This window comes from Copadichromis virginalis, linkage group LG23 (genome assembly GCF_057382275.1).
Source record: "Copadichromis virginalis isolate Kocher_CV1m ecotype Utaka linkage group LG23, C_Virginalis_male_GT1.1, whole genome shotgun sequence".
Lineage (NCBI taxonomy): Eukaryota > Metazoa > Chordata > Actinopteri > Cichliformes > Cichlidae > Copadichromis > Copadichromis virginalis.
In genome coordinates, this window is record NC_140639.1 from 33,181,570 (window position 1) to 33,208,412 (window position 26,843).

Here is a 26,843-nt window from a genome sequence, read left to right on the forward strand (position 1 = left end):
CACAAATTTGCTGATGTGGTTAGTATCGCAGATACGTTTGTGGCTGGGGAGCAAAAACCTCCTGTACGGGAGAAAGACAGTGTGGGGGATAAATGCAGTGTGCTAAAATTAATACCGGCATTGAGCGGCGATGTGAATAAAGAAGCTTTGGTAAGCGCTCAGGAAAATGACAAGTCTTTGAGTTCCTGTTTTGCAGCCGTTGTCACGGCTGGGGAAAGCACCCTTCCCCGTTTTTTCCTGCAGGATGGCGTGTTAATGAGGCGGTGGTCTTCTGATCAGAGTGGAACATCAGGTGTTACACAGGTGGTGGTACCATCTCAGCATCGTGATCAGGTGCTAAACTTAGCACATGACGTCGGCATGGCTGGGCACCTCGGAATAAATAAAACTTATTACCGAGTGCTGGGCAATTTCTTTTGGCCTGGCCGTGTAGTGTACCTGACTATGTGAGTCAGCTTCGAGATAGGCTTCGCCTAGCGTGGAAAATAGCCGGGGAAAACTTAAAGCAAGTGCAAACTAAAATGAAGGCTCGTTTTGACAAAAAAGCTGTAGATAGAAGTTTTCAACCAGGGGAGAAGGTGTTGATGTTACTGCCTGTGGTAGGGTCCAGTTTACTAACACAGTTTGCTGGTCCTTACAGTGTTGAATGTAAACTCGACAATAACCATTATGTGATTCGCACTCCAGATCGGCGGCGAAAAACCAGGGTTTGTCATGTGAATACGTTGAAACTGTTCTATCCCTCCAAGTACTAACCAAGCCCATCCCTGCTTAGCTTCCGAGATCAGACGAGGTCGGGCTTGCTCAGGGTGGTATGGCCATGCTCTCCCTTGTTTTAAATGCACTTTAGAACAACACGCAGCAACACTACACATGAGCGGGAGGAGGGAGGTATGGGGTCTTCACACACCCCCGTTCTCTGCTAGTCATTGGAGCGGGGGGGCTGGGAGGAGATGTTAGCTGTCCGATTGGCCTCCCTGCTGCTGCGGAGCCTGGGACGGTCTGCTTGCCTCCACCCCGGGGGGAAGGGTAACATCTCTTGGGTCTGGGTTCTGTTTCCCCCTCTGGGGGCGAGGGTACCTGGACCCGGGGTATAGAGTATGTTTGGGGAGTGTGATTGTGTGTACATGTCCATTTATGTCAATCCTTCCGTTGGGTGAGTGCTGAGTGTTTGTATATGTGTGCATGAGGGTGGGAATGCATGTTTGTGTCTGTGTGTGCCTGTTTGTCTGTGTCTATATGTCAGGTCGGGTCTTAGACTCCACCTCTCTGGGAACTCCCAGGCCCTCCAAGGCCTACCTCCCCTCACCACACTCCCTGCCGGTGACTGATGCCCTCAGGGGTCGGTGCATTGGTGGTTCTTGGTGTCCGGGGCTGGGCGCTCAGGTATGTACCGGCTCACTCCCAGTGGCTGCCTGGCGGGGCCTGGCGCCTGTTGCTCAGTCAGGCCTCCTCCGGGGTGCAGGGGGCCTCTGGGCCTGCGGCTCGATTCACTCTGGCACAGCTGGCTGCCGGCAGAGCCGGCGGGCACGCCGGTGCAGCCCCCTCTAGCTTCTGCTCGGTGGATACTGGGTGACGCCTCGTCTGGGGAATCTCAGCCCTTCCCATGAGGGTGGCACGGATGCCCCTCCGGTGGTCCTCTTTGGGCTCTCGTGCTCTGGGAGCCTCTGGATGTCTGGGGCCTGGATCTCCTCCATGCCTGCTTCATGCCCTGGGGGACAGGGCTATGGCTCTCTACATCCTCTTGCAGACCATTACATGTGGAAACCATTTGAATACAAGCGTGCTGATCCACACAGGTATGCACACGGGTGTTCACTGCTCGTAGACTTAAATTACACCTTTCTTGGCTGCTACTTCAAAGCACATTGTGCGCTGTCTGTCCTGCGTGCTGCACAGCAACATTGAATATTCAGTATTTACTGCTGTTTACACTTAGCTAGATTAATGCGATGGTGTTGTGTTTAGTATGTTGCTTTGGGGGTTTTTTTGCTTGTTTTCTATTCTTCTTCTCTCAACAGGTGATCCAGGAGATTTTTTTTTTCTCCCCCCTTTCTCACTGTCCCTCTCCCCTTCTGTTTTTCTTTTCCTTCCTCTTTCTTTCTCCCTTTCCTATCCCTCACTCATGTCTGTCCCGTCTGTAACATCTGAAAATAAAATATAATAAACAATAAAAACAAAGGTCAATCAAATGGACCAATACGGCAATGCCACGATGATCCATTTGGCAAAGTAAATCCATTGGGTATCCTTGTTGGTCTTCAGACAACAATTCTGATGGCTAAAGAACCAAATGGGACAGGCAAAAAAAAGAAAAAAAAGAAACTGTTCTATCCCCGTAAGCAAAATACAACAGCGCCCCGGTGTGCGCTGTTGCCATCCTCCCCGCCTACAAACTGTCGGATGACGGATTATCTGGGAGGGATGATGCTGCATTAGGAAGTGGGCTGAAAAATGCAGTAATTTTAAATGATCTTGAATCATTTGTTGCCGATTTACCTGAAACTGCTCAAACTGATATCATTACTCTGACAAAAAATAACTTTTCTCTGATCACCAGCGTCAAACGACTGTCTTAAGTCATGACATTGATGTGGAGGGGCAAAAGCCAATTAAACAACATGCGTACCGGGTGAATCCAGTAAAAAGGGAAATAATGCAGAGAGAAGTCAATTACCTCCTTGAGCATGGCTTAGCCGTTCCAGGTGCTAGCGCATGGAGCTCCCCATGTGTGTTAGTGCCCAAATCTGACAATACTCCTCGATTCTGCACGGATTATCGAAAGGTGAATGCGGCCACTAAAGCAGACTCTTTCCCATTACCTAGGATGGATGACTGTGTTGATCGGATGGGATCCGCTACTTATGTGACCAAATTGGATTTATTAAAGGGATATTGGCAGGTTCCTTTAACTGCAAGAGCGTCTGAGATCTCTGCATTCGTTACCCCCGATCACTTCCTTCAGTATGCCGTGATGCCCTTTGGTTTGCATAATGCGGCAGTGACATTTCAGCGCCTGATGGCTAAGGTTTTGGCTGCTTCCTGGAGCAGTCATCTCCAAACCCTCTTAACTGTTTTTAAGCGTTTCGAGGAAGCATCACTCACTGTAAATCTGACTAAATGTGAGTTTGGAAGAGCCATATATATATATATATATATATATATATTGTTACACCCCGGCCTAGGCAACCGGGGTGCAACGCAGGAAAATAAAAAGCCCGTATAAAAATAAGGCGAAAACACACAAGAAAAAAAAACTAATACGGGCTTCCACAAAAATAATCCCAAAACGAGATTTAAAGCAAGATACCACATTTATTTACATCACCAACACAAGACGTCAAACTATTTACAACGGGGGGAAGATCGCGACCATGACATACTGAAACACAAGGCTTAAATACATAGAAGGAGCAATCAGGGAATGGACCACAGGAGGGAAACACAGCTGGGGCAAATTAGAACTGACGAGACAGGGAAAATGTAAACTGAACACACTAAAATAACAACAGACCTTCAAAATAAAACAGGAAACACATGACAGTCACGCAAAAACAAAACACTGACAACACCGAAACGTAACATTTCCCCCCACCCAAAAATCAAACATATAACCCCAAGTGAAATGTTTGATTCAGACAAACGAAGGCTGAAACGAAGGCAGACGAAGCTGATGGAGGCTGGAGCGGTCCCACTGACCCTCCAGCAGACGACGAAGGCTGGAGCGGTCCCTCGGACCCTCCAGCGAAGGCGGATGAAGGCTGGAGCGGTCCCACGGACCCTCCAGCGACGACAAAGGCTGGGGCGGTCCCACGGACCCTCCCCCCAGCGAAGGCGGATGAAGGCAGACGAAGCTGATGGAGGCTGGAGCGGTCCCACGGACCCTCCAGCAGACGACGAAGGCTGGTGCGGTCCCCCGGACCCTCCAGCAGAGGCGGATGAAGGCTGGAGCGGTCGCTCGGACGCTCCAGCGAAGGCGGATGAGCAGCCCACCAGCTGCACACACGGACACGCAGCCCACCAGCTGCACACACGGACACGCAACCCACCAGCTGCACACACGGACACGCAGCCCACCAGCTGCACACACGGACACGCAGCCCACCAGCTGCACACACGGACACGCAGCCCACCAGCTGCAGAAGGCTGGAGCGGTCCCTCGGATCCTCCAGCGAAGGCGGATGAAGGCTGGAGCGGTCCCCGGGCCCTCCAGCGAAGACAGAAGGCCGAAGCTGTCCCTCCTTCGGACCCTCCAGCGATCCCGGACCCTCCAGCGAAGACAGACGGCTGAAGCGGTCCTCGGACCCCTCAGCGATCCCGGACGAGCCCCCATATGTTACACCCCGGCCTAGGCAACCGGGGTGCAACGCAGGAAAATAAAAAGCCCGTATAAAAATAAGGCGAAAACACACAAGAAAAAAAAACTAATACGGGCTTCCACAAAAATAATCCCAAAACGAGATTTAAAGCAAGATACCACATTTATTTACATCACCAACACAAGACGTCAAACTATTTACAACGGGGGGAAGATCGCGACCATGACATACTGAAACACAAGGCTTAAATACATAGAAGGAGCAATCAGGGAATGGACCACAGGAGGGAAACACAGCTGGGGCAAATTAGAACTGACGAGACAGGGAAAATGTAAACTGAACACACTAAAATAACAACAGACCTTCAAAATAAAACAGGAAACACATGACAGTCACGCAAAAACAAAACACTGACAACACCGAAACGTAACAATATATATATATATATATATATATATATATATATATATATATATATATATATAGATATATATATATATAGATATATAGATATTTATATTTTCCATACAGGTAATCTTGACATAAAACAAGAAGTAAACTGAAAGATGGGCCAAACATATATTATATAGATATAGATGCAAACAGAAGAAACACGGGAGCCATCTTTAATCTCCAACCTATTATGGCGGTAGGGCCAATCATCAGCCTCGAGGGACACTGGGTTTTTGTTTTGTTTTGGGGGGTTTTGTTCTATTTGTTTGCTTTTTAAATAACATATATACATTTTATCTTAGTGAAGCAGATACATAGTTTTTCTGTCAGCACTAATCTCCAGTGTTTACAGCCTTCTCTCTTTTTGAACAGGTAAATGCATTCCTGTCCTTTGTCATACCGATGGTGGCCATATCTGTTCTGAATGGGGTCATTGCCAATCAGCTGTTGCGGATGTTCCGTGAGGCTGAGCAAGACAACCGTGTCTGCATGATTGGTGCAAATCCCACCATGCTGAATTTCACTGTGGAGTCCAACCGTGCTCAGTCGCTACGCCATGGAGTTCTTGTTCTCCGTAAGTAAACACTCCAACACTTTTCTGACAGGAATGGGATCTGGTGTGGTCTTCTGCTGCTGTTCAAGGGTTAGCAGGTTGTGCATTTTTTTGCATACCTGAATTGTAGCAAATGGTTATTAGTTTTCTGTTGCTTTGCTAACGGCTCAAAGCAGTTTGGTCATTCTCCTTTGACTTGAGGCATCAAGACATTTTCTGCTGTCATTGAACATGCAACTAAACATAATAATAATAATGGATACTTTATTGATCCCCATGGGGAAATTACTTGTTTTTCTCTGCATTTGACCCATTCACTCAGTGAAGCAGTGGGCAGCCCACTAAGCAGGCGCCCGGGGAGCAGTGTGTAGGGACGGTACCTTGCTCAGGGGTACCTCAGGGTAGCCGTTAAGTGGATTCGAACTGCCGACCTTCCGATCATGGGGCGACCACTTTACCTACTGAGCTATCCCTGCCCCTACAAAACATGGCTCTATTCATAGCATAGCATGTAAATGTGAGAGTAAAAATAGTGATATCTTATAATTATATCAAATTTGTACAAAGTATGTTCAGTGTATAGAGACAAACGTATATAGCGGATCCTAGGGATCTATTAGGTAATACAAAAGGTAAAAACATGTTTTATATCCTCTTTTATTCATTTCTTGAGAGTTATTGATGTTTCTGTAAAACACTAGAATTCTGTAAATTCTGACATTTTGAAAATGCATATCATTTATTTATTATAGTTTATTTAAATGAGCAAAAATACATTTTCATAAATCTAATTTTTAAAAAGCTTTAAGCAATTACCAGTCGTGGTGTCACGGTTCTGGGTCAGTTTAACCCAGTATTTTGAGTTGTCATGTTTTTGCAGGTTTAGTTTAGTTCCATGTGTCATTTTCTGTCTGTCTCTCAGTGTAGAGTCTGCGTCTTAGTGTGATGGTTTCTTGTTCCTGTTTTATTGTGAAGGTCTGCGTCTCATGTGAGTGTGTTCAGTTTTACCTCTGTCTCGTCTTGTTGATTATTCCCAGCTGTGTCCACCACCTGTGTGTAATTCCCCTGTGTTTCTCTGTGTATTTAAGTCGTGTCCTCTGTCATTGTAGTTGCTGGTCTGTCTGTGTATTCACCATGTCTCACCCGTGTGTTCTCCCTGCTGTCCAGCTCCTCTGCTCGTTCTCATTCTTGTCCAGGTTTGTGCTCTGTAGTTTAGTTGTTTCCAGTCTAGTTTAGTTCGTGCTCCATTTGCTGTTTGTCCATATTTATTTCGTGTTCAATAAACCACCTTCACTTCTCCACTACTGCCTGCGATTGGATCCTCATTTATTATTTTCACACGGCTCTCCTCACCCGCCGTGACACATGGTTCACTCCCTGATTTAAAAAAAAAAAAAAGATTGAATTACAAATTACCAGGATTTATTTGACACCATTTGCAGAGGTTTTTAGTGCAGTGGTGTTCTTTTATCATAGCCAATGTTCAGCTTGAAAATTAAATGATAGAGATTTACTTATATGACAAGGTTATCACTATGAAGACCACCATTTTTTAAATAAATGAGAAATGTTCACAAAATGTTGTGATATAGCCTTGGATTTTAGATGCTGGTGTTAACAGACTTCAAGCTTTGGAGGATATTAATAGCCTGTTAAGCTGTCCTCAACCTTTTGTGCTTGGGTACACTCCATCACCCACTATGAGAGGCATAAAACTCACTAAGCTTCCATGCACGCAAGCATGTGCACTTTATCGATATCCACCTGCATTAACTCAGCAGCTTCATCAGTCTATCAGTGATCCACACACCCATCACTCCAGCCCTGCAAATGATTCAAAGGAGGCTTATCCTTAGACATATCCTTTTAATCAAATGTGGATAAATTATGAGCTGCAAATAGTCATCATCGGAGACCCGAAGAAACAACCCTTTTAAACATGTCTTCCAACATCTTTTTATGACTACACCTACACCTAAAATTTCCCGGTGGATTCCTGCTGTTAAAATTTCCTCGATTTTCATCATTACAAAATGCTAAACTTCAACAGTGACAGTCTCACAGCAAACTACATGCAATCTAATGATGTTATTTCAGGGTGATCTTGGCTGTACACAAGACTGGTCCTAAGCATGAGCAACTTTTTTGTTAGACAAAAGCTACAAATGTTTGTTAACGTATTTTCATTAGCCTTCAGTTTCGCTTAACTGCCCCTTTTCTTTCCCCATCATAAAGTAAAACAGAGAATGGATTATTTCCATTTAATACTGTCTTAGAACAACCAAATATATTTAAAAATGATTAGTTAAACTTAAAATTAAGGGAGTGCATCACTTACCCACCACTAGCCTGTCAAATAATCTAGTAAAGTTTAATTTATATCTATATTTAAAACTAATGGTTATTTGTATTGTTGTCTGCAGTCATTTTACTTTTGGCACAAGCAATTCCACTGATGTGTACAAAGCTTTTGAGATTCACAGCTGAGAGAAGCCTTAACTGATTCAGCATTACTACATTTAACTTTTTTTCCCACAGTGACAAAACTTGTGAAAAAGTTGGGACACTGTAAAATCAGAATCAGAATCAGAATCAGAATCGTGTTTATTGGCCAAGTATATGTGCAGACACATACAGGGAATTTGGTTCCGGTAGATGGTGGCTCTCAAGCACAGCAATGTAAAACACACACACACACACACACACACACACACACACACACACACACACACACACACACACACACACACGTGTCTATATATACACATTACACATACATACACAAAGCTGTGTAAACCAACTATAAATAACGAATCTAAACTTATATACATATAATACAGAAATGAATGAGGTGGAATGAATACTACAAAATGTACATAAGGTGCAGCTGCAGTCTGGCAGTGGGAGCAGTGTGACAGGTCAACTGTTAAGAAGGGAGATGGCGAGGGGAAAGAAACTGTTCCTGTGTCGGGTGGTCCTGGTCTGCAGGCTTCTGTACCATCTGCCAGAGGGCAGCAGATCAAAAAGTCTGTGTCCAGGGTGTGAGGGGTCTGTGATGATTTTCCCTGCCCGTTTCCTGGTTCTTGAGAGGTACAGATCCTGGATGGAGGGCAGGGGCATGCCGATGATCCTTTCTGCTGCCCGTGCAGTCCGCTGCAGTCTGCTCCTATCCTGTTTAGTGGCTGCTCCATACCAGACTGTGATGGAGGAGCACAGGACAGACTCAATGACCGCAGTGTAGAACTGGATCAGCAGCTCCTGTGGAAGACTGTACTTCCCCAGTTGTCTCAGGAAGTACATCCTCTGCTGGGTCTTTTTGAGGATGGAGTTGATGTTGGTCTCCCACTTCAGATCCTGGGAGATGGTTGTACCCAGGAACTTCAAGGTCTTCACAGTTGACACAGGGCTGTCTGATATGGTGAGGGGGAGCAGAGTTGAGGGATGTCTCCTGAAGTCCACTGTCATCTCTACAGTCTTAAGAGTGTTCAGCTCCAGATTGTGCTGACTGCACCAGAGTACCAGCCGCTCAACTTCCTGCCGGTATGCAGACTCATCACCATCTTGAATGAGGCCAATGACAGTGGTGTCATCTGCAAACTTTAGGAGTTTGACAGCCGAGTTCTTGGAGATGCAGTCGTTAGTGTAGAGGGAGAACAGTAGTGGTGAGAGGACATGTAAATGTAAATAAAAACAGGATGCAGTGGTTATCTTAAACCCATATTCTATTCAAAATACAACAAAAAAAAACCCAAATGTTTAAGCATAATCATAAAAACTGTTGCCATATTTTGAGTTTGATAAAAACCGCTGGAATCAGATTTTGCTCCTAATTAGGTTAATTGGCAACACGATCAGGTATAAAAAGGACATCTCAGAGTTTCTCCAAGAAAAATAGGCAGCCGTTCACCAATCTACAAAAAAAAAAAAACGCACCTACAGATTATGAATCCATTTCAGAATAATGTTCCTCAAGAAAACTATGAATGTCACATCTCTACGTGCAAGGGACAAGTCTGAAAATAAATACTGGATGCCTGTTATAGTTGGGCCCTCATGCAACACGATTCTGGCATGTAAATCATTACATGGGGTCAGACTTCTAGAAAACACTGTTTATGAACACAGCTCTCTGTGCCATCCACAAATGCAGGTTTAAGCTCTGATAAAAAAGCATCTTCCAGAAATGTTGCTGTCTTCTCCTGGCCAGAGGCCAGAGGCAAAATGAAAAACTGTTAAAAAATTTTATTAGAGTCCAGATTCTGAAGTGGCCTATCTGTAATATTTTGAGATAATCCACCCTTTACAGCTCTAGTCCAAAAATGTAATTTCTGTGTGGTAACAATTGTTCTTCTGATAATTATTTACCATGTTGTCAATAGTTGTGGTCAATAAAATGCAGCTGTATGAAAAAAAAAAGTACACCTTCTTTCTTTATTAAAGCTTTACACATCCGGACATAATTAAAAATAAAATCCTCAGCAATTGGGCACACACAAGCCGAAGCAAAGAAGCACTGTGTGAAAAACTAAGTAGACTTTATTGCTTCCATAGAAATTACAAGGGTAACTAGCAACCAGGTACTGCTAATCAGGTGCACTTGATTAACTGATCATCTGTAAATATAAAGCAGAAGTTTTTGCAGTTTGCTGTTCTGAAGCATTCAGGTCTTTGCCACCCATCAATCTGGGAATGGTTTGAAGCTTCTTTCCAAATAATTTCAAGTCTCTCATTCTACAATGAGAAAGATTATTCACAAATGGAAGTTGCTAATCTTCCCAGGAGTGGAAGTCCCAAGAAATTCTCCCCAAGGTCAGACCATACACTGCTCAGAGAAATTGTAAAAAAAAAAAAAAAGGATATTTTGATTTCACCCATTAAAAGAAACAGCAGAATTTCCAGAAGCATTTTTCCTGATAGGAGTCATATTCAACTACCATAGCCAGCTACTTCATACACACATTTTCTAAAAGAACTGGTTCTTACATGGCAGTTTTCTACTCTGTCTTAGCACTCAGAGCAGTTTACACAACTTGCCTCAGTCATACAAGCACTTTTTTCTATGCTTTTTTTTCTATGTCATTACTTTCTATCATTCACCCATATTTATACTCTGATGAATGCATCAGAGAGCAATGTGGGGTTAGTATCTTGCATAAGGATATTTGGCATGCAGACTGGAGTAGCTAGGGATCAAACGACCAACTTTGCAATTGGCAGATGACCTGCTCTACCTCCTCTACCCGTAGCTCAGGAAGGGTGCAGTGGTTTAACTGACTGGGCCTGGTTCACTTACAGTTTTTTACAGACGCTAGGACACATTTCTCAATACTTAGGTCACTTTTGCAAAACTCCTCACACAGTGAGCACAACAGAGGTCTATGTGGGCTAAACTGAGGACCAGTTATCATTGTTTTGGCACAAAATGCATTTAATGACTACATCTCTCAAATTTCATGAATTATTTTCTCACTCAGACACAACAACTGCCAAAAATCTTTGTACGTACAGGACATTTTGCATGTGCTTACATACTGTTTTCAAAACTGTTAAACTTATGGCCAAAACAATAACACAATGCAAAACTTAAAAAGACAGCAAAATTAAACAGCAATATTTTATTGAAACATATTTTAAATCTAAAAATGCAGTTTAACCAGCCATAGCTGATTCTCATTGTAGATGAACATCTACACAGGTGTTACTCCTTCAATTTTGGCATGCCAGAAGATTATTTCCTAGGTGTATTGCCCTAGATGACATAAGATGTGATGTGGATGAGAACCTGTGGCCAAATGGAGAAGACCGAGTAGATTAGCATTACTATTGTATGTGTATCAGTGGATGGTGTGTATACAAATTCTTGTATTTTGGGATTACTTAGTGCAAAAAAAAAAAATACATAAACAAATATTAACGAATTCTGCATGATGTCTGATTCATTCCAGTAACATATATTGAAATTATAAACAGAGATGTGTCCTTGTTTTACACAAGAAAACACTGTGTAATGCTACATGTTGTTAGTGTTTTTTAGGTCATTGTTTTGTGGGTGACAAAGTGTGTTTGTCGGCTGTCAACCTTTGCTAGTGTTCTGGAAGAATGAGTTTATTTGAGACCTGAATAAAGTGCTTTGGTAGTTGTAGTGCATTTTGAATGTGAAATGAACTGCTTTGCCAAGCTGAAGGTCAGTTAGGAGAATTGTGTGAAGAGTTTTGCAAAAGTGACCTAAGTATTGTGAAATGTGTCCTAGCGGCTGTAAAAAACTGTAATACCTGGCTCGTATGACACTGGCAAAAAACCCTGGAATATATATTTCCATTTATTTGAGAGTCATTGAAAATATCTTTCGTCCCCTGTTTGATGAAACGACACATGATACCTGATCTCTGGCATTTCATGAAAAATTCACTGTGTAATAAAACATACAATGTCTTTCTATAATAATTCAATTTTCATTCTTCGGACCCATTTGTCAAATCACAGAATGACTTTCAAACTTAACTGGATCAAGGGGGAACGTTGTATTCAAATGGGTTCCATTTTTTCTAATATTCCCAATTATAGCAGTAGTTGCTGTGATCTGTCCTGCTGTACTCAAAGTAATGTCGCACTTTAGTGACAATCCAATTAGCTGGATAATGTCAGGCAAATTAAATACAGAAAAAATACATTTTGTAATGATTTCTCGTACTGTTCTGACTTAGAGTGCTATCATTATCATACAGAGACAGGCAAATCTTAGTTGTAATATGTCTCACATATAATGTGGTCTTGGGTTATGAGAACAGACCAGTCCCTCCCTTCCTTTTACTCCCACTCCATGTCCTTTACTTAATTAGAATTATTCTTCATATGTGTGTGCGATAATTACAGTTGAATAGGTCCAAATTCTGAACCCAGTCAAAACATAACCTGTCTTTGTTTCATCATTGACAATTCAAAAAAAGCTTTTACTACAAAAAACACAAATCTAGTAAAGATTCATGAAATCTGCCCCCAGGGTTTTGTCACTGATGTTTCTGCCTTTATCACCCATCACCCAGAAGATTTCAGTTGCCTTCCCAGCATTGCCAGTACATTATCTGTGCTTGCTTTTGGTAGAACTTTGAATTGGGTCATTATTAATATTGGTGGTCAGAGACTTGTTCAGTACTTGAATTTCAATTTTTGATCTTATTTTTCTTCAAATAAATTTGGTTTGTTTGGTTTAGCTGTAATTGGCTTTTTTAATGCTCACATTTATGTATTTAACATCTAACAACCTACAATTTACAATGCTTTTTGAAATATATACATATATATAGCTTTACATTTTGAAGCTTTTAGAATTGTAGGGGTCTTGCAAGTGTTGTTCTAATTTTAATGCAGGATAAACAGCCATACAGAGCAAATACTCCCCCAACTCATTCTATTTCAGTATAGAGTGACACTCTACTGCAATTTTCAGTTCTTTATGGTCATACTGCCTTCTCTCATATGTTAATCAGATATCACTCTACGCCTGTGTGTGTGTGTGTGTGTGTGTGTGTGTGTGTGTGTGTGTGTGTGTGTGTGTGTACTTAGCACAGTAGCAGAACAAAACATGGCTCACTCAAGTTAATAACAATTCACCAGCCTGCAATCGAGGTTTTCCAGAAATTGATCATTTGTCGGAAAACAAGAACCAAATCTAAACATCTGCAAATCTAATGGGCTCGGCCAGAGCACTATGAGGAAGGCTGTAGCTCTCACTTCATTTTAAAGGCATAGATGGAATAAAATAAAGAGACCTATTCACATAAACAAAGAATAAAATGTAAAAAAAATAATAATAAAATAAAATAAAACTCAGACCATTCTCAATCCGACGCGTAACATAGCAACGATTTGTCACATCCCGAGGCGTCCCATAGGAACGCGAAAGGTAACCTTCTGCTTCCCTATGATATGCGCTGGATTGTGGATAGAATCCAATAGAATGACGCTCCCGGCGGTAACATTTGTTCCAGCAGTGTATTCCAGCCCTAACCCTAATCTTAACCACAGACTTGATCATATTAGATAGTGTTTTCCAAAGTAATTAATGATGATAAAGTAAAACGAAATGTACATGTAGATTCATTCCAAATGGTTCTCATGTTTCCTGACGTTTCCAAACATGTAACATAGAGACGTGTTGGGTGGCCAAAAACGTAACATACCGACGATTTCTCACATGGCATAATATGTTACGCTTTGGGATGAGAACGTGTTGGGAAAATACCAAGGGGACAGGAAGGATGTACCTATCACTGACCGGAACAAGCTCTAACGGTCATATTCTTTGACTTTACAGGTTGATCAGCTCAAGCTTACAAGTACATAAACACAGTGAGGAAGTATTCATGAATACTTATAAGTTTCATAAGTTAACTTTCACGGCTGGGGCAGCAGTCTTGTGGTGATGAGAAGGAGGATCCAAGTAGCAGACAGCGGCAATGATGTGAGTGAGTTTATTTACAGTGCATAATACATAACAAAAGCGAGGGCTGAACCAAACGTAAACCTAAACTGGGAAAAACTAATAAACAAACCTAAGGACACGGGATGATACGGAGAAAGCAGGGCAGAGAGACGCGGAGAAACACTGATTAACACAGAATAACACAGACGAACCCACGAGGAGCACAGGCAGACACACACACTATAAATACACACAAGGAAATGAGGGAATGACACACCAGAGGGGAACACAGCTGAACCTAATTAGACACGACGAGACACAAACCTTCAAAGTAAAACGGGAAACTCACAGACTGTTTTACAACACAAACGAACAGAGCACAAGGGGAAGACACAGGTAAATGGTAAATGGCCTGCATTTGTATAGCGCTTTTCTAGTCCATAGGACCCCATTCACACACTGGCGATAGCAAGCTACATTGTAGCCACAGCTGCCCTGGGGCGCACTGACAGAGGCGAGGCTGCCAGACACAGGCGCCACCGGGCCCTCTGACCACCACCAGTAGGCAAACACGGGGTTAGTATCTTGCCCAAGGATATTTGGCATGCAGCCAGGATGCAGCCTGGGATTGAACCACCGACCTTCTGATTAGTGGCTGACCTGCTCTGCCACCTGAGCTACAGCCAGGTAGGGATAATAAAGCACTGAACACCAGAACCAAACCCTAAGAACTAATATAAAAGCAGAAGAAACTAGAAAATAATAACAATAAACTCAAAATGCTGGGTCACCGACCCAGGACCATGACATTAACCTTATATAATTATAAAAACAACATAACTTTTTATTTATAAGGGAAACATGCTTTCAAGTGAAGTCCAAAAAGGTAGGGATAAGATGAGAAAGACTTTTACACACACCAGAACTGTTTCACAGGTTATGGGTTTTTTATATATATATAAAATCATAAATGTATTTTATGTTTACCAACATGCCTACCTCTATTTATAATGTACAATGAATTATTCACAAATGCCCCTCCAGATAATTTAGTGGGTACTAAATTTTATCGACACTCAGATAAATCTGTCCAAAAGAGTGAGTACACTTTTCTTTTGTTTGTGTATTTGTACAGTGGTAGTTAGGAATTTACACATTGGGCCCCAGGGATTGGTGAGCCAGAGTTGGGGGTGGGGGTGGAAGGTTGCAGACGACCTTATTAGACAAGTACGGCTCCAAATATTTGAGCTTACTCTTCACCATAGTGCTATGGTTAAGTTCTACTTAGCAATATGAATAAAAAGGCCATGACCGAGGAAGGTACCATGATTTCAGAATTGCTGAACAGACGTATTGACAGTGACAAATAGTAATGAGCAGAATGCTGAGGACTACGTTGTCTTTGTGCTAGAGACTACAGAGAAAAAAGATCTGCCTCTGACTTATTGATTGACTATATGGGTGTAATGCAAACACGCATAAATAAACATGTTCATGTATGCATGATAGCAGGACGTTACATTAATTTAAATTCATTTTCTGGAGACTAATTTAGAACACAACCATAACTAATGTGGTAAGGTATTGTTCATGTTGTGGGGACAACAACTCATGCACACACAAATGCACACTGTTTTTACTTCTTCAGTTTGTTTATGTACTTAAGGTTATGGAAAGACAGGAAATTGCCCTGTTGAGGCTTGTCTCAACAAACAGCGGATGTTATTACACCCACTGAGGAATCAACAACAAAAATATCAATGTTAAGTGTTGCCAACTTTGTGGGATATTGTGAGACAAGTATTTCTTAACAGGGCACAAAAGGATGGAAAACAAAGGACTATCAATCACCTGCTGTAGACAGAATCTCATACCCAGAGATATAAAAGAGTAAATGTATGTTTGACCCAGTAATAATCTCTACTCACAGACATAAAAATCAGCACTTGAATATCTTTGGGGTCTATGTTCTGCTGCCTGCCTATCATGCAGTGATAGGAAATAACAGAGAACAATAAACACTGTTTAGAGAGGTTTCTTTAACTACATGCGTTATGTTGCATTCTGGATATGACAGCGGGGATCTTTAAGAAGCTGCTAGGAAACCAGCAGACATAAATGACAACAGTAGGCATTATCAGCAGCAACTGCCACCAATTATTCAGCCACACTGGGATTTTGAGGTAATAGATAATTAACCTAGGGAGATCACAAACTTTGCTCTATCACTAACTATTCATTCTTACAGGTTACTCCAAAACAATGAAATCTGAATAAAAATGTTTTGTGGTGAAATCAATGAGTTCAGCCTGATGTCAAGTCTGTGTCACACAAGTAAATGGACTGGTTCTTATAAAGCACTTCAGTCTACTTGAGCACTCAAAGTGCTTTATTCACACAAGCACTTTTTCTATACGTTAGTGCCTTCCTTCTAACAGTCACACTCTGATGAATGTATCAGAAAGTAACTTGGGGTTCAGTGTCTTGCATGCTTGGCATGCGGACTGGAGGAGCCAGGAATTGAACCACCAATCTTTAAAATACCAAGTTATAACTATCAGGTCTTTAAGTCTGACGACATTAGCTGTGTCTGGGCCCAAACTCTGCTGCAGGTCCCTAAGTAAAACAATCACTGCAGCATCACTGAGAGTTGAAAAACTGTCTAAATTCTTTCAACTGTAATAAAATGATCAGTGTGGCTGCTCTACCGGGTGTAATAATTAAGTTTAACATCCAGGCATCCATGAAAACAGATTTTATTCAATTTAATGGAATTGGAAGTTAGCAGGGAGTTAGCTTGCTAGTTTCCATCTAAATATAATATACCATGTTCAGACTGAGGGATTTCTGAAACATTTAAAACTTACAGCTCTGCTATCACTTCCGACATAAATGAAAACAGAACTAAACAGCAGTGGCATTCATAGGGTTACTGAAGTTTGGCTAGCTGGTATATAACAATGTGCTACGTGATCACTAGCGACATAGCTATGTTAGCATAATATAAACAGTGAAGCTGGAGGATGAACGCTAACTTTTTTCCACTCGATAAAAGTTAATGTTAACGGTTCCCGATGGTCAGGGACAAATGCAATCTAAACTAAACTTTAAAATGATTAGTGGTAATAAAAACTGAGAGGCCATCAGTGATCACAGACTGTTTAAGGGGCTTGTTGAGATTAAATAGAACAAGATACAAAGCATTAAAACATTTTAAAAATATAAAAGCCTTATAAGAAGCAGCAGCAATGAGATGATTCAGGAGGCCGATCACATGGGAAGCGGCGGCAACTCCAGGGCAGGTCTGGGGTTTGTCCTTGATGGTGAGGCTCCTTAGCCCACAGATCTGGAGGACGATGGCGGCGCCAAATAAAACTTCAGGTGGCCTGGAAGGTGGCCTGTGATGGTGTGGTTGGTTGATGGCCGAGGAGGAGAAGGAGTACGTGCAGGCTGTGGCTGAGCAGGATGTGGACATGCATTCCGCGCAGGATGTGATCTGGCAGGTGTGCAGACCAGACAGCGCAACGACCTCTGGTGGAAACATGGCTGGACCAGACTGCACAGAAACCTCTAGTGGAACAGGATGAGAACCAGACGGTGCGGAGAGCTCTGTTGGAGCAGAACCAGATGGTGATGTGGAGATGTGGAGATCATATCTGGCTGGATAAGCTTGCCTGAGTTCCCAGCAGATGACGCAGGCGGCTGGGTCGGCTCGCTCAAGCTCTCAGCAGAGACAGAACAATGAGACTGCTCAGCTGAGCTCCCAGCTGAGACAGGTGGAGGCGGAGTTGGCTAAAGTTGTGCAGATCACACCCCCTGCACACAACTCCACAGCTAAGGCTACTGTGAAGTGCTGGCCATTTTCCTCATGGGAATGGATACAGTGCTGGTGCTTGCCGAACACCAGCCACCCCCTCCCAGTGGGTGCAATGACAGGCTGAGTGTCAGCTGTCCCCACCCTAGGAACAGGGACAGGCGCAGGAACAGGCCAGATACCAGTTGCCTCCACTCAAGGAACAGATTCCGGTGCAGAGGAGGACTTGGCCATGGCTGCCCTCACCTGTGGAGTAGGTGACTGTGGAATAGCTGTTCAGCTGTGCTTCCCAGGTGTTTTCACTTTGCCCATTTCCTGAGTCCTGCACAATGGGTCCAAAACCTGTTGACAGCTTACCATAACACAACGCTAACAAGCTCTACAACTTCAAAATGGCCTGACCCGAAGACCAAAATAACAATCTTCACACATTTAATGTTACATTAATGTTTCATCACTAAGTACACACATGTCTATACTTTTCAAGAAACTTACACTTTCACTGATCTTTACAGTAAAAGTAAAAACAATCATTCATTCCTGGACTGCGCTGTGCACATTGAAGAGAACGGCAAACTCAACATCGAAGTTTACCGGAAGCCCACACACACGGACCAGTACCTCCTCTTTGACTCCCATCACCCTTTGGAACACAAACTTGGAGTAATTAGGACCCTACACCACCGGGCAGAACATGTTCCCTCTAAGCCTGAAGGGAAAAAGAAGGAACACACACATGTAAAGGAAGCACTCAAAACGTGCGGCTATCCTAAATGGGCGTTCTTAAAGTCAGCAAAGAGGCACAGAAAAGAAGATCAGACACCAGCGAGGGAGGACAGACGCAACAACATTGTCATCCCCTATGTAGCCGGCGTATCAGAGAAACTCAGGAGAGTTTTCTCCAAGCATGACATCCCAGTGTATTTCAGACCCAGCAACACGCTCAGACAGAAACTGGTTCACCCGAAAGACAAAACGCCAAAACACAAACTTAACAATGTGGTGTATGCTGTACAGTGCAGCGAGGAATGCTCAGACCTCTACATTGGAGAGACCAAACAGCCACTTCACAAGCGCATGGCACAACACAGAAGAGCCACCTCCACAGGACAAGACTCAGCAGTCCATCTGCATCTTAAGGATAAAGGACACTCTTTCGAGGATGCCAATGTTCACATTTTGGACAGAGAGGACAGATGGTTTGAAAGAGGAGTGAAAGAAGCCATCTATGTCCACTGTGAGCGACCATCTTTGAACAGAGGCGGGGGTTTACGACACCAACTCTCTGCCATCTATAATCCAGTTTTGAGATCCCTTCCCAGACGCCTTAACGCCCACTCACATCCTGGGCCATCTGACCTCAGGAATTCGCATGATAAGGTGGGGCCAGGTTTCACAATGAACACACCCGAAACTCTGGCTGATTGGGACCCACGCCCAGTTTCCCACCTTGGCTCAGGCGATTAGAGGATCATCAGGGGGTCCTTTTGTCCCTCTGTGGGGGGTCACTCCCACTAGGTTTATATCTGGGACTCTCCACCATTTGACCTTAGAACTGAAGAAGCTTCTCGGATGAGAGGTGAAACGTCTTCAAGCAACTTAAAGAAGTCCAGACGCTTTTCTTTGCAAGCTCCTTTGACTACGATGACCTGGATGACTGAGAACCTTCACAGACAATCATTCATTCATTCATTCATTAAGTTAAAGTAAACTTTATTGTCATCTCTGCTATATCCAGTCCAGCATACAGAGAGATGAGATGATGAGGCTCTGGTTTCATCAGTGCAAAGCAAGCTAATAAATAGATATAAAAATGAGAAGAAAATAAATAAATATCCGCTTGAGAGTTACAATTAGAATTTACAGTTGGTGTGGTTTAAAGTGACCAGTGTAGCAGCTTGTAAACCCAGTTCAACCCAGAGTGAATAAGATTGTTCATAGGGCAGCATAAATTGCCCATAGTGTAAATGACCTTTAAATTTGGTAAATATTTTTTACATTTGTTTGAAAGGCACTTTGGTTTTATTTTTGAAATCCGTGCTTTTATTTTGAAACAGGAAACTGGCACAAAACCGCTAAAGGGCTGTTAGTAACGTTTCTTTTAGGATATGGTAAATAGTGTGCCTTAAAGTGAAAAATATGTACGTTTACTTTGCCAATTAGTACCTGGCTGACAGTGGCACAAGGTTTGTTAATGTTTCCTTTAACGGAATAAGTTACATGCAATCAAAATGTCGTTTAATAGAGTTTATGTTGTTAACCTTGACCTTGACCTTTATGTGTAGTTGTAAGTTAGTGAGGTGATATAATGAATTGAGTGATGTAAATTTGATGTAAATGCTATATGTGAGCAGGAGAAATTTGTTTCCTTTGATGTTATGGTATTAATATTGCTGGTTTTGTTTTGCTCCTAGCTCTTACGGTGTCTTCACTGAATGTTTCAATAAAAACTTTTCCAATAAAACCTCTGTGAATCATCAGTATAAGAGACCATCATTCAGCCAGGGATGCTACACATAGAGTAGCGTGTCTTACAGAGGTAGTGGTGTGCAAAGTGCAAAAAAAGTCAGTTAACAGATTGTGTGGGTGTGTGTGGTGGGGGGGGGGGGGGGAAGGGAGGGCTGGTAGTGAGTTCAGGAGTCTGATGGATCTGGCCCCGATGCTGCGGTAGCGTCTGCCTGATGAGAGGAGAGAAAAGAGTCCATGTGAGGGGTGTGACGGGTCGAGCACGATACCTGAGGCCTTACTGATGCAGCGATTTGAAAGATGACTGTAGCAGAGGGAGAGATGTTCCAATGATCTTGGTAGCTGCTTTAACAATCCGTTGTAGTTTGCTGAGATCATCAACATTGCAGTTTCCAAACCACACGGAGATGCAGCTGGTCAGAACACTCTCTATTGTCCCTCTGTAGAACATAGTGATGTTGGGAGGAGAGAGGTTGGCCCGCTTCAGACATCTCAGGAAGTGGAGGCGCTGCTGGGTGGTCCAGGTGAGGTTGTCTGAGATGTGAACTTACATGTTAGGTATACAGTAATCTGCTATTTGGGGATAATGCCTAGCTATAGCTGAGATCCAATGCGAGTTTCACATTTATGCTTTCAACTTTAATCGTCAGCCATATCTAGGTAATAATGGATTGCATTTATAATAATAATAATGGATACTTTATTGATCCCCATGGGGAAATTACTTGTTTTTCTCTGCATTTGACCCATTCACTCAGTGAAGCAGTGGGCAGCCCACTAAGCAGGCGCCCGGGGAGCAGTGTGTAGGGACGGTACCTTGCTCAGGGGTACCTCAGGGTAGCCGTTAAGTGGATTCGAACCGCCGACCTTCCGATCATATATATAGCGCTTTTTGGGCCCTCAAAGCGCTGTACAGTTCCACTATTCGTTCACTCTCACATTCACACACTGGTGGAGGCAAGCTACAGTTGTAGCCACAGCTGCTCTGGGGCAGACTGACAGAAGTGAGGCTGCCATATCGCACCATCGGCCCCTCTGGCCATCACCAGTAGGCGGTAGGTAAAGTGTCTTGCCCAAAGACACAACGACCGAGACTGTCCAAGCCGGGGCTCGAACCGGCAATCTTCCGGTTGCAAGACAAACTGTCAACTCTCTTTACTACTACTCTAGGTACTTTACTCTTTTGGAAAAAAGGAGTTTATGTGACACTGACACTGACAGCATTTTGCAAGATTTAAGAGGTCGTCAAAGCAGTTTTTCCATATGGTCAAATACAGTGGTCCCCAGTATGCTGTATCCAGTGACCAAAGAATACTGAACTAGGAGTCTTTCTTCCCTCCTGTGTTACTCCAAATCAAATACCCTTGTGTGGTGATGAGTTCTGAGGGTATTTATGTAATCTGTTGGATGGAATCCAGCAAAGTAGTAATCTTGGGGTTCATTGCACTTTTTTTCTATATGTAAATTCCCTTGCTCAACTTTTATCAATAAATGTTTGTATCATTCTCTCAGTCTCTGAAGGCTATTTATTGAGTTTATTTCATCAATTTTCTTACATGGATTTTAGTCATATATAATGCAACTGATGATGTACAACTAATTTAAATATACCTAATATTAATGGTTCTTTTGTTCTGTCTGACTTTTACATACATTTTTCAAGTATTGAATTATACAAACTTAACCACAAGGTCCACATAAGTTAAACATTTGCATGAGCTAAGGGCTACTCAAATACTATACTTCGGTAGTATAGTAATTACTATAGCAATTACGGAGGTTCCATAAAAACAGAAACAGACTGGTCGAGCTGCAAAGATCTGCAGGAAAAAGGGGTAAATTAATCAAATAAATTAAGCACATAGTGCTGATAATAGTGTTTATTGTCTCAGTCTCTCTGTGTTGGTTTGAGCAGAACATTTATGATCCTGTCCAGTTATTAAAAATGAATATTCTACCTGAATATTTTTGACAGTGTACGAGTCCCTTTTGGATCAGAAAGACTCCTACAGCATTATCTACTCTGAGTTTTAAGTGAAACTGAAATATTTGCCAGCTGGTTGACATAGTGCGTCATCATGAACATGATAAATAATCAGTACAGGGAATTTCCAATATCCATAAAAAAGGTCTCTCTTTTATTACAAAATAAATCATCTGGTTGTTAACAAATTATGACAGGAGATACTGGATTCAATCCATGTGGTTTTTGATTTCAAAAATTCAACTGAAAAATAATTTCAGTGATGTGTACAGGAAATTTATTGACACTGTCACAATACTGTTCTGTTGATCTTTTAAATCAAAAATTCACTGGTTTCTTTGTTCTGATGTCCTTGGTATAAATCAACAATCAAAGCATTTGTTTAAGCCTGATTCCTAATTACTTGTGTCAACATCCTGCACAGTGTGCAAATGAGTATTTTCCATTAACAAATCAATTTTCTGTTTTTCTGTGTCTGTTTGCCTAGTTACTGGTGTCTAACACTTCCCCTCTTCCTTGTGTTCAGGAGCTGTGGTAATAGCCTTTGTGGTCTGCTGGCTGCCCTATCACGCTCGCCGTCTCATGTTTTGCTACGTGACTGAGTGGTCAGAGTGAGTAACGATTCCTCTCAGTCTTTCATGCAAGGGAACATTCACTACTTGGTTTAGTCCACGGGTCAGCAACCTTTAACACCCAAAGAGCCACTTGGACTCGGTTTCCACGCAAAAGAAAACACTGGGAGCCGAAAATACTTTTTGAAATCTAAAATGAAGATAACACTGTGTACATTGTTTTTTTTTACCTTTATGTTTTGTGTGAATAAGTAAAGTTTATTTATTAAGTGCTTTTCACAGACAGACAGTCACAAAGCGCTGTACACAAATATTAAAATAAACAATATAATCAATAGGAATTATACACAATTTAAAAGATCAAATGTAAATAATGTAAAGAATATAAAATATGTAGATCAACAAAAGGCTTGTTTGAACAGAAAAGTTTTTAACTGCTTTTAAAAAAAATCCACAGAGCAACTAAGGTTTGTTGCTTATAAAATCCATGAAGTGCTACAGAGAAAATTACATTTAATTTATGTAATTAACACATAAATTTGAACTCTTAAAGAAATATAACAAAAGGAAAGACACCCAGCCGAACTAAAATGACCCGGCAAACATAAACTGTTGTGAGCCGCCAACCTTATATCGCCTTTGGGCTTTTGGAGCCTTGACCTGACTTTCAAAAAGTAATTGGAAAAAAAGCACTATGCTGCTAGAAAGTGAAAAATATATACTTGCAAAATTCTGCCTAAATATGTATTTTACCTTTTTAATGTGTGTGGCGGGGTGTGGCCTGCTGCGCCGCTGCAGGGGAGGCGGACGCACCTGAGCAGCACCCGCAATCACGCCTCGCTGCCTTAACGTCTGTGCCATCTATGCTGTTGTGTTGGTATGTGTCGGGCTGTGAGCTGAAAAGCTACAGCCGGCTGTATGCGTACAGCAACCGTGTGTGAAAAGTGGTCAATAAAGAGATGCTGAAAAGCAGCGGGTCTGCCGTGGTACGAAGTCACTTTCATCTTTACGCAGGACTGTAAGCTGTCATCTGTGAGGTGTGAGCGATGTTTGTTTTTAAACATAGTTCACGGTGGAGAACAGCTGCTGACATAATGTTGACCCGAAGATCCATAATTGGCCTACATGGGGTCATTATAGGACCAGATGTTAGCAATGCCTGACAAGACGAAGCTATCTATCTATCTATCTATCTATCTATCTATCTATCCAGTGTCTATATATATCTCATCCTAATTGGACTGACTTCATTTAAAAATCTCAACCTCTCGTTCTTGCCCCCCCCCCACAATTAACCTTTGCATTGTTTCATTAATCAAATCAAACAAACAACATCTCAGCAGCTGAATGGTCCTACTCAAAAAGTCTCTTTCTTCTGTTCCATATGAATAATGGATAACCAGCTGGTAAATGTGGCAGCTGAAAAATCATACATCCAGAGTAATTAAATGCACTTCCTATTCAATGAAACACAGTAACCACACGGCTTCTGTGGCTGGCGCCCCATTAGAGCAACACAAGTTGCAGAGCATGTTTGCTTGTTGCAAAAAAACAAAACAAAAAACAAAACACTTTAGATGATGTGCATAATAATTATGAATAATGAATAATTATCAAAATAGTTTATAATATATGTTTGGTGAATTAACCAAGGTCTTCTGTTCTGCTTCTGTATAATCTACAATTTATATTATTGACATAAAAGTAACTAATGTTCTCAGATAAATAATGAATTTAAAAAGTACTGCCCCATAAGTTTTAAATTTTTAATACAATTACAACTACTCCATTTTTGTATTTTAGTATAGAACTTTATAGTTGTATGCACAGTCCCCTCACAGCAAGAAAGACAAACTCTCAGATTTAAATCTCCTGAGCCTTTCTATTCTGGATTCCTCCCAAAAAGCACATGAATGTTATTTTAAATGGTTAAGAAAATGGGTAGATGATAACGTACATTCCATCTCTCACAATACCAACATGTACCAACATTGCTCTAGTTGCCTAGGTTATCCAGATATGTGTCATTCAAAAGAATCCTTTTCTCCCATCTAGTGGAGTTCCCCCACTTTTCCAGCTGAGGATCATGGCCTCAGATTTGCAGGTGCTGACACTGGATCAGACTTTTACTTTAAAGAAGTAAAGCTGTGTTAACCATCCTAAATAAGAGAGTTTCTGTGTTAACCTTTCATTGGTTTTCTGAATTGTGATGGTTGGGCCCTTTTTCGGTAGGGGGGTGAGAACTCACCACTTTGGGGAATAACGGCCTGTTTTATTTGTTTTATTGGATTTCTTTATTTTTTTGAGTGTTTTGGGGTTTTTCTTTCTGTTACTTGTGTTCTTCAGGGCCCCGTTAACATTGGTGTACGGTGTAGGTTCATGAGGGCCAGTTGAACAAATAAAAGGGTTACACGTGATTTAAAAGTGACTGTAGTATGTTTCTGTCAAACCAGGTTGTCTTGGAATAGGGGCACCTGGGTTATCTGGTTGGGTACAGGTATGTGGGGCTAGGCTGAGTTAATGCTCGACAGCGTAGTGCACTCCGGGCAGCCGTTGTTCGCAGGTTTGAGCCCTGGAGCCCCCCCCCTTCTGCGCTAGCAACAGCTAAAACCATTCTTACAGTAGTAAGTATCCAGGTCAACTGTACTAGGGGAGGTCACGGACCCAGATCCCACTACCCCCTAGTCGTTCAAGGCAGCTTGTGCACTTCTATACCCTTACATAACGGGGCTAGCAGCCCCTTACACAGGGACAGGACCAGACGGTGTGGAAACCTCTAGCAGATCAGAAACAGGACCTGAATCAGACAGTGTAGAAACCTCTGGCAGAGACAGAGTGAGGTGGAGCTGTGCAGGACACACAGCCAGCCCAGGATGCTATGGCTGGGGCTGTGCAGTGTACGCAGTCTGTTCAAATGGCTCCACTGGCATCAACAGCAATGTGGAGTATCTAGTTGGCTGGATAAGCTTACCTGAGCTCCCAGCTGAAACAGGTGAAGGCTGGGTCGACTCATCTGAGCTCCCAGTTGGTGATACAGAAAACTGAGACAGCTCACCTGAGCCACCAGCTGACTGCAAAGGAAGCTGGGTTGGAGCAAATTACAAAGCCTGATCAGGATGCTCTAACGGCAGCAGCTGAAGTTATTGTGAGGGGCTGGCCTCACAACAGCCAGAACCTGTTTCCTTCCTTCCAATTACCAGCCCTCCCCACCCAAGGAGCATGGACGGGTGCAAGGACAGGCAGGGTCCCAGCTGCCCTTACCCTAGGAACGAGTACAGACTCATGAACAGGCCAAGTTGCCTCTACCCGAGGGACATATACAGGTGCAGAGGAAGACTGAGTCACGGCTGCCTTCACCTGGGGAACAGGTAACGGTTGGACACCAGCTGTTCCCACCCAAGGAACAGTTGGGGACAGCTAAGAGTGGAGACAGTCTCAGAGTACCGACCGAGTGGCACAAAACACTATACACAGTTTTTGAATGGGTGACCCTAGGAAAAGAAAACACAGCTTCTGAGAGCTGGGAAACACACAGTCCAGTTTATTTGGGGCCCAGTTTGGGTTCAACACAAACAGAAACAGAAACTTCTGCTTCTTCAGATTTAGAAACAAAATCAAAGTTTTCGAGCTTCAAAGAAAAACAGTCTGTATGAACTGATGAGATTGGCCAGCTCCTGGGCTCACAGCGAGTGAGATCCCTTTCCCTCTCGAAGTGAGCAGAATCTGCTGGGTCTATGGTGTGGTCGCATTGTTCTGTGAAGATTGCATTGTGTGGCTGGCAGGATTGGACATGGATGTGAACATCTGAGCATAGCAAACATAAAACGTAAACTAAACAAGAAACTAAACTAGGGAGCTAGGAAAACAATAAACAGAAAAACTAGGAGCCAGGAGCTAACTAGTAACCACTCGGGGAAACAAGGAACATGGGAGAGACACACAGGAACATGAGGGACGACGTGACAACAGGCAGAGGGAAACACAGGGCTTAAATACACAGAGAGATAACGGGGGAATGAGACACAGGACGATAGCACAGCTGGGAGTAATCACACACAACGAGACTGGGGAGAAGCAAAACTGAACACGCTGCACACACCAGACAAGGAACTGTCAAAATAGAACAGGAAATATGAGACACAGAATGAGAACCGGGGAAGAACGGACATGAAAACTGAAGTTGACTAGACATGACACAAGGAACACAGGGGAGACACAGAGACGGAACCCAACAGACTAGAAACTATCCGGTTGTTCAGT

At 42.6% G+C, this 26,843-nt stretch overlaps 1 protein-coding gene across 1 annotated transcript in view; it reads left to right on the top strand.

Annotated features, from left to right (window-relative positions):
- ntsr1 (neurotensin receptor 1 (high affinity)) overlaps nt 1-26,843 on the top strand; it is an 85,716-nt gene that overhangs the window by 34,116 nt on the left and 24,757 nt on the right. The window contains exons 2-3 of the mRNA XM_085447989.1: nt 5,145-5,346; nt 22,538-22,622. Coding sequence (XP_085304115.1) covers nt 5,145-5,346; nt 22,538-22,622 — 287 coding nt within the window. The remainder of the gene's footprint in view (nt 1-5,144; nt 5,347-22,537; nt 22,623-26,843) is intronic.